The sequence below is a fragment of the Psammomys obesus genome, unplaced genomic scaffold (genome assembly GCF_907164565.1).
Source record: "Psammomys obesus unplaced genomic scaffold, mPsaObe1.curated_primary_1811, whole genome shotgun sequence".
NCBI lineage: Eukaryota > Metazoa > Chordata > Mammalia > Rodentia > Muridae > Psammomys > Psammomys obesus.
Window position 1 is genome coordinate 53,284,363 of NW_026585644.1, and position 9,018 is coordinate 53,293,380.

General features: G+C 36.3%; 1 protein-coding gene across 31 annotated transcripts in view; it reads right to left on the reverse strand.

Annotated features, from left to right (window-relative positions):
• Window positions 1-495: 495 nt before the first annotated feature.
• The window catches only part of Nrxn1 (neurexin 1), a 1,203,268-nt gene continuing 1,194,745 nt past the window's right edge, over window positions 496-9,018 (reverse strand). For 17 of the 31 annotated variants that reach the window (XM_055619661.1, XM_055619760.1, XM_055619722.1 and 14 more), the window contains one exon: window positions 496-3,928. In XM_055619661.1, coding sequence (XP_055475636.1) covers window positions 3,621-3,928 — 308 coding nt within the window. In that variant the 3' untranslated portion in view covers window positions 496-3,620. The remainder of the gene's footprint in view (window positions 3,929-9,018) is intronic. The other 14 variants (XM_055619854.1, XM_055619846.1, XM_055619785.1 and 11 more) reach the window with 3 other exon arrangements.

Below are 9,018 nucleotides of genomic sequence, written 5' to 3' on the forward strand. Positions count from 1 at the left end.
CAAAGAAATTGTGTCTGTTAATTTGTATGTCAGGATTTGGTAAAGTTTTATTTTCTCATTTTTCAAATAATAGTCTTAACAAATGATTTTATGTTTTCTCAAAGCATTAATTCCTACAAAAGATAATATTGTAGTAGCCATCTTTTTTGTGTGTTTACTAGATATATTATTTCATATAATCATTACCTCTTTATAACTCTGACATTATTCTTAGTACAGATAAGAAGAGAGGAAATTAGGAAATCATAGCTAATGAAATATTTTGTAGTTAATTGGAGGTGTATGAAACTGTAATTCCATTGCAATTGACAGAGTGTGTATATATGACATCAGCAAATATATGTATCATTCTCAGCTGGTCCTGTGTGTTTCCAGGAAATAGACATGGAGTACTTACATCTTAAGTATATGAAGACAGGGGTGCATAATGAGTAGTGAAATGCAAAAATGGGTGCTTCATCATCCTTTAATGCCTGTCTGGAGATAAGGTTTCCTTTCAAATGCAGTCTTCCTCACTGCTCAATTCAGTGACAAAATGGTGTCGCGTACAATTTTTAAAGTCAATAATCCGCAGTTGTATTAAGAAATATTTTATTAACAAAACAGTAAATTCCACTTGCTTAGCATTTCCAATAATGGATAGATTGGCCTTGCAACAGAGAAACAAAGTAAAACAAACCCCTTAGATACCCAGTCACCCGAAGCACTAGAAGGGTATAATTAAAGTGGCCTTTCTCTGACTTCTTAGGGATTCCATACATGATTGTAGTCATCATTTTTTTTTAAAGGCAACACATTACATGGATAAAAAAAGAAGCATACTCAATCAGAAAAGTTACAATCAAGAGAGATGTGATCAGTTTATGCCAGGTAGTGTGAAGTCCTTTGTGAGTTTCAAGTGACACATGGACCATGATGGGTATGGTTAGTAGAAAGATATTTGGGCTTTATTCAAGTCTTTTTCCTTCAACAATTCATAGTCCTCTCTTCCTTCTCCATTCAGGGAGGGGGGGAAACTTGCTAGGTTTTGTGTAGTTCAATAAAATTAGATATGTTTTTACCAGCACTATAAGTTTATATCAGTGTGTGAAAATTTGAAATTTATGCTCGGTAGAAACACTGAAATCAATTACAAATAACAAGCCTCCCAGCTAGACCACTTTAAAATACTACAAATCAAATTTTTTTCATCATTTTTTAGAATCCTTCCAAATGAAAGTAGTTTTAGTTAAGTAGACACAATGGAAAAGCAAACATACATATACATATATATGTATATATTATGTTTAATCTGTAAATTAGTGGTTTTATGTTCCTTTTTATTTCTCTGGCTTTCCCTGAGTAAGACTGAATGAGAGGGGTAGGGAGAAAAGACTTGTGAGTTCTTTTAACCTGGCAAAATAAAAATATATGAAGACTTGAAACAGAATTAATGGGTATTAAATTTTATGCCATCTATTTTCCAGGTGATGAAAAGTCTTTAAGACTTCTTACACAATTACTTGGCAGCTGTAGATCATCATGATTTGCTATGATATATATGTATTTTTAAGGTACTGTTATGTTTGAAATCCAGGCCACTTCTTGGCATATTTTTCATCAACTAAAGTATCACAAAAGGTGTTTTGTATTTTTTTTTTTGCCTTGCTGATTAAAGCTGATTGTAATGGTATCCTTCTCTTTTATGAATCCTAGCATCAATCTTTTAGAAGATGTTTATGTCATTTGACCAGTTTTTACAGAAGCATCACCCTGCAGCCTAAGCATCACCTTCTCACATTGACAATTTATTGCTATGAACATCATTGAAACAATATGCAAAACAAGTGTGTAATCTATACTTCACTACTACATACTGTATGTTAAACTAAACTACGTTTAATGATATAGATGTAAATCCAGAAAAGTTAAAATTTAGTCAATTGTCAACAAATATAGAATGATTTTAATGGGTAGTAATACAGAATCAAAAATTACCGAGAATACTTGTTTAGTTGAAAAAAAAATGTTTACTTTCCATAAAGCTTGATCACGCACGTCATGTTCAGAGAATATATATGATTTTACGGGGAAAAAGTTTTCATTGCAGCAGCCAGAGTTTGCCAACATGATTTCTGTAGCGTGCCTTAGAGTGACGTACATGTGTGCAGTGGTGGCTATCTTCTATTTCATTAAAAAAAGTTCCCATGTGTAGGACTAAGGACTGGAGGTTCCCTGGCATCAGGATTTCAATGAAGCATATCACCCATTTGTCATAGTACCTTGGCACAACTGTCTTTCTTCACACTTTTCATTTGTCAATATTTGTGTGGTTTGGTGTTCCATCAGATCAGATGGCTGTGTGTGTGTGTGTGTGTGTGTGTGTGTGTGTGTGTGTGTGTTGAACATATATAGAAATATAAATAATTGGGGGAAAGAAAGGATTGTATGATACTTAGGTATATATTTCACCTTCTAATTCACACCTTTCATACAAATACTAAAACTTAATAATGCAACAGAATGAAGGCTATACATGTAAGAAAAGAAGTAGCTGAGTTCTTTTATATACATTCATACATATCTTTCTTAGAATAAACACTACACTGTAATTTTTGTTTAAAAAAGTAAGTAATTGTGGGAATTTATAATGGTGGCAAAAAAAATCAGTCTGAAATAATTGTTGCTTCAATGTCATAAAACTCCCTATACTTAGCAACACTTATAACATTGAATTTACCAAAAATGGCTGAAGAGCAGAGATATATTTTGTATTTTCTATACAACAGGCTATAAAACGTCACTTATCACAGTCCAGAAAGCACACAGAGATGGGTTTTATATAAACATATGTAATAACATAGTAAGCGTGCATGAAAATTTCCCAATGATTGCATCTATGCCCTCTCATTTTTGTTTTGAAACTTTAGTGTGAAATGTGCCTTATATTTCACATTTTTGAAAATAAGGCCTCCATACTTTTTTTTTAATTCTCTCACAAACAGAAAGGGGCTTTTGAATGCCTTCCTACACAAGTATTCGAAAACTCCAGCACTTTGTCTCAAACGCAAGCTCCAACCCCTGCTCCAGTTGCCGCAGCTCGCCAACTCCTCCTGATCTGCAGATGGTCCCACAAACGGACTTTCTCCTGTGGCAGTCCACCTGAATGGCTCCTCCGGAAAGCGCTAGCACTTTGGCTGAATCCAGGATCATAGGTAGCTTCTTTGTGTGTGTGTGTTGTGTTGTGTGTTGGTTTTGTGCCTCGATGTAATACTCCTTCGCTTTATGAATGCGTGCGGTCCTCACCGTCTTTAGAATGTCCCGGCAACATAAAGACAGGCAGAGTAAATGAAAACACTGCGGATGTGAGGGAATTTATTGGCCCCTGTTTTTGTTGTTGTTGTAGTTGTTTGTTTTAGTATTTTCCCTTCCTTTCTTCTCTCTCATTTTTTTTGTTTATGTTTTTGAGAAACAAGAGCATGAGATACTTGTTTGTTTTTTTAAAAAGAGTTTTCCCTCCTGATTGCATTCCCTGTCTTCTTTTGTATGTGCTTCATAAAAAGGAAAGTAAATAAGTTTATATTATGTCTCAGATAAAATGAAGACTATTTCTATACAAGTGTCTTTTTCGAATCTTGAGATCAGACATAATACTCCTTATCCTTATTTTTCTTGTTTTTGTTGGCGCTTTTCGCACTGCTGGGCTGTTTCTCCTTGACCACGGCCCCATTGGACTGTGCTGAGTTACTGATGTAGTTTCGACTCTCATCCACGTGATATGACCCTTCATCCCGGTTTCTGTACTTGTACATGGCATACAGGAGGATGAGGATGCACAGAGCGGCGGCGGCGACAATGCCCACCACCATGCCAGTGGTACTGCTGGACTCGCGGATCACCTCTGCAGAGCCTGGGTAAGGTTCGCGGCCGCCCACTCTGGTGGGGTTGGCTGTAGGAAACAGGATGAGAAAAAAGTGATTATGAGTTTCCTGAAGGTCAGCAAACATGTTAACTCACGCATCTATTTCAGAGCCTATTTCAAAGTACTTGCTGCTTCGAGGAAAGTGTTATATCACTAAATTTCTCCTTCTCATGGCCACTACAATTTAGGGCCTCCATCCAAATTCAAAGTAATGGCAATAAAAGAACACTTGCCTGGTGAGTCAGCTACAAAACCCTTCCCCAAACCTCTCTAAGTAGAGGCAAAGCTCTCCCTTGGGAACAAGTGCTGGACTGTAGGGTGTCTGATGTCTTCTCTAAGGCCTAGGAAGGCACTGAGGCTGCCCACAGAACACAAAAGAAAGCAAGTGGGGTACAGTAGATAAGGGCAGGAGAGCAGTGGGCAGCTTTCTGCCTTCAAAGAGTGGAAGCTAGGGGGAAATGGCCTTTCCCCCTTTCTTTGATTTTCCATTGTTTAGCTTATCCAACAGGAGAAAAATAATACTGTTGTGGTGGGTTAAGAATGCCATACATAAGTTTCAGAAGTATGCACCCTGCTTTTAAGCAATCTCAAGATTCCATATATATGTACTTATGTACATACATATTGTACATACATATTTGAGTGTGCACATTTCTAGAAAGGTACCAGGTACCTGTTAATTACTTGGAAACATTTAACAACGGATAAAACCCTATTCTGCTTTAAAAATCCACTTTAAAGGTGGGGAGGATTTCTTTGCAGATAAATACATAAGCAGCTAAGTCTGGCAGCCTGCATTCAATCCTCAGACCACACAGGATAGGAGAGAACTCACTTTTGCAAGTTGTCCTCCATAAACTCACTGTCACCTATATGAGCTTCCACACTTGCCCACACCCACATATTTACACACTCACGCACGCGTGAGTGCCATTTCAAACATCACTAAGCTTCTTCTGCACAAACACAGGCTTTTTGCTGTTAGTTTCTTTTCTCTCATTAAATAAATCCTCATCAGTGTAGTTGCTTATAATACCCTGGTTCTCGGTCTCAAAGAGGAAGGAGCTACTTTCTATATCTACGGCATGCAGCAGGTGAACCCTTCTGCGGTGATTATGCCACCGCTTGTTTTTCAAAAGCCCTTGTAATGCTTCCTAAAAAGCCTAGGAGTTGTTTCTGTGTCCAAGGTGGAAAGGAACAAAGACTATAATCCACAGTATTTGATTACAGGAAATTAATTTGCTCTCAAAAGCCTACTAGAGTAACTCTGTCAGTACTAGACAAACCAAAGGCGGAACTTTCTCTTTAAATACAGTCATCATTGCCAAAGTGTGTCAATTAGCTCAGCTGCTAACTTTTCGTGAATGACAACTTAGTGTGTGCCTTTAGAACAGCGTTCTTTTATTATGGTGTCTCATTTTTTTCTGCACCTGATGAAGGAATGCTGAAACACATTTTTACAATAACCTCACTTTTTCAGAAAGAAACGAAGGGCTAATAAGAGAGAATCCTGTTCATTTCGCTTATGATATTACCACTGGTGGGCTTTAATGAAATTGATGGTGTAAATTCACTAAGCTAATAATGAATGCACGCATGTGTGTTTGTGCACAATTAAGAAATGGTGTTAGATATTTTAATACATTGATATCTCATTTTTTCAAATTTATATAATACGGCTTTAAAACAACTATGCAAGTGGAGCTAAATATAGATATGTGCTCACCGTGGAAGGAAATCACAAAGATAAAAGCAAACTCTAATTTTTGCTCTATAAGCATTTGATAAGTATCTCCTGTTAAAAAATGTACTTTCCCATACTGCAACACCAGCCAAAATGCTTAAGTCACATGAGAACTAAAAATATCTCTGCTTAACCCACTTTAAGAGACTCTAAATATCATAATTTAAAAAAAAAACATATATAACACTCTCTAAGAACCCCTGCTCAGATATAGTGCACGACAGCTCAGTGTCCAAGTGGGTTCCCTAGTAAGGGGAACAGGGACTGTCTCTGACATGAACTCAGTGGCCTGCTTTTTGATCACCTCCCCCAGATGGGGGAACAGCCTTGCCAGGCCACAGAGAAGGACAATGCATCCAGTCCTGATGAGACCTAATAGGCTAGGATCTGATGGAAGCGGAGGAGGACCTCCCCATCAGTGGACTTGGAGAAGGGCATGGGAGGAAATGAGGGAGGGTGCTACAACTGGGATACAAAGTGAATAAATTGTAATTAATATAAAAAATAAAAATTTAATTAGAAAACACTCTCTGACAACTAGAATCAAAACCCAATGAAAAAAATCTTTTCATTCCCTTCATTTACAGTAAAATTTTAATAGCCACTAATATAGGTATTTTTATAAACCTTTAGACTATACAGCTGTTTCCATATCTACTTGGTTAAATAATCCATCTTTCTATTTATGTTTCAAATCTGAAGGCTAAATGATACTTCCTTAACTTTTGTTATAAGGTCAAGTGTGTTTATATGTAAATGTGTGGAACATTGTTCCAAGATAGATGTACAATAACAGGCTACATAACTTCAATACATTTATGAACTAAAACTGTGGTCACTAATGTTTTATATTGTTGTTCTCTGAAAAAAATCTGAGTACATTTTATATTAATTTGAATATAGAAAATGTATGATAACAAGGCTAAAATGCCCTTTTATATAATGTATTCAAAAAATATGCAGAGTAGAAGAAGGGCATCCATATTTTAACCACTTATGACAGACAATATTAAAAAGATATTTTAATCAGAGAAACACATAATTAATATATTTCATAGATTGGAGAATTTTGCATTTTTCACACTTCATAATAAACACAAAGTACGTCTCTAATAATTATAATTATCATCAATGCACTCCTGGGCCTCCGTGAAAGCTGTATGAATGAACTGAAGATCACTTTCATCCATTTCCTTTCCTTTGGTCCCAGCACTTAGGGTCAGAGTGAGGCCAGTCTCTGTGTGTTCGAGGATAGCCTGTTCCCCAGGATAGCCAAGGCTATACAGAAAAATCCTGTCTTGAAAAATCAACAACAACAGCAATAATAATATAATAAAAAGGAAAAGAGAAAAATAAAGGAGAAATAATCACAGGCAAATAAGCTTTAAATCTAGAACTGTTGAAAATGGACTCTGTTAGGAAGGTACATGTATTTTGTTAGAGCCAGTTCATCACACTGGGCCTTGTCATAAGCTCCATGGAACTCTTGGTGGTCACAAAAGGAGCCAAGAAAGAGATGTGATGTGGTATGTCTAGAAGTGGAAATGCATTAAACTTCAGTGGTCATACATATTTCACTTTATGGCTAGGTAACCAGAAAGGGAAGAAATAAGTAGGTGAGTTTTCTAAGTACTTAAAGAACTTATGTTTACTCATAAAATTAAAAAAAATAATTAACTACACAGATGTATGAAAACACAACCAACCTATTATTATATTGCACATTTTCCCCATGCAGTTGCCTCTACTCAGAGAAAAATGTAGAAATAAGTCATTACTTCACAGAGTCAGCTGGAATCAAATGTAAAATGTGTCATCTACACTATGAGGAGAGAGAGTATGCCAATATTGATAGTAACACAAAGGCATCTGAACTTTGGTGGCCAATTTAATCTAAATGACTCTGAGGCTGTTGATGGCTCTGAATAGAGGAGAAGGCCTTGTACCTGGGTCAGGACATCACAGTCAGTTCTTTTCTGTCACACTCATTTCTCATACTTAGTCAAAACTGCAAAAAGGAGACTCCTGCACTGACAAGGAAAAGGTGGCCTTTGATTCTGTTTTCATCCCTTCCTCCCTCTTTTACATGTTTCTTCCTTTCTTTTCTTTCCTGTTCTCACTCTCCTCCTTTCCCTTATCTCTTCTCCCCTCTTTCTGTTGTCTCCCATTATGACACTATCTAAAAATTTTTGACATGGTCTGTTTTGGTCCAGCAGATTGAGGAAGAATCTTGTATGCTAGATCCATGCCTTTCATAGTCTGGTTAACATTGTGGCACATTATATGAGCATTTACCTTCCAGTGTTAGGAGGGATAACATTTCTCCACCACAATTGTCAGAGGATGAGTCAGTGTAGCCATATGAAATCCAAGCGACTTATTTCAGTGTTTTGTTTTGTCAAAATAGTATTTCTATTTGCTACTTAAAAGTTTTGAAGTCATAGTTTTGAAATCTTAATTTGCCTTTGTGTTTGCTGCTTTCATGTTTTTCTTGGTGTGTCTTCTGTACCATTCTTTTCCAGCTCCTGACTTGTCCTGTTGGATGCCCTTGTAAGGGCATCTGGTGAGTGCGTCCCACAGTGGAAAGGAAGCTGGTGAGATCAGTGCAGTTAGGAGCTCTGCCTAATGGGGTTCATGTATTATTAAGCAAGGTGCTAAGCAAATGGCAGAAATACTGCCAAACTGCTACATTCAAAGCACAACATAAAAATCTTCTTTATTGTCTAAAATGTTTAAAGGTGAAACCTTCACCAGAATGTTCTTTGTGTTTTATATTAACATTTTAATGTTTGATTTTCTAAATTTATTTACAGGTAAAGTTATATTCTTTATCAAATGATATTGCTTTAACAAATGATATTAGTTCGCTTATTTAAAAACATTCTATCCTGGCATGGTGCTTTACACTTTGAAGTACTGCATTATGGGGTTCATGTCCAGACTGAACTACATTGCAAGCTGCAGGCCAGCAATAGCTATAAAATAAAGACAAACAAATAAAAAGTAAAACAAAAACACTGCAAAGCACTCTTCTGTAGATGGCAACATAACATGTAAGGTGCATTAAGGTACGGAGCTTTGCCTGCACATTCCACTCACATGTCTGCATCTAGTTACACTTTACAATATGAAAAGTGAAAGAATAAAATTCACAATTGCATTGCAATATTATTCTGTTCTAAACTAAGCATTTTAAAAGGCAAAGTTTTGAAAGTAAATGATTTTTTCCAAAATTGTTAGGTAACAATGGGAAACATTTGGCCTCTTGGTTACTCTTTCTGAATTGGAAAGACAGCAATTAAAATCTCTCTCTCGCTCCCTGCATCTATTTCTGTTTTTTTTTTTTTTTTTTTTTTTTTTTTTTTTTTTTTTT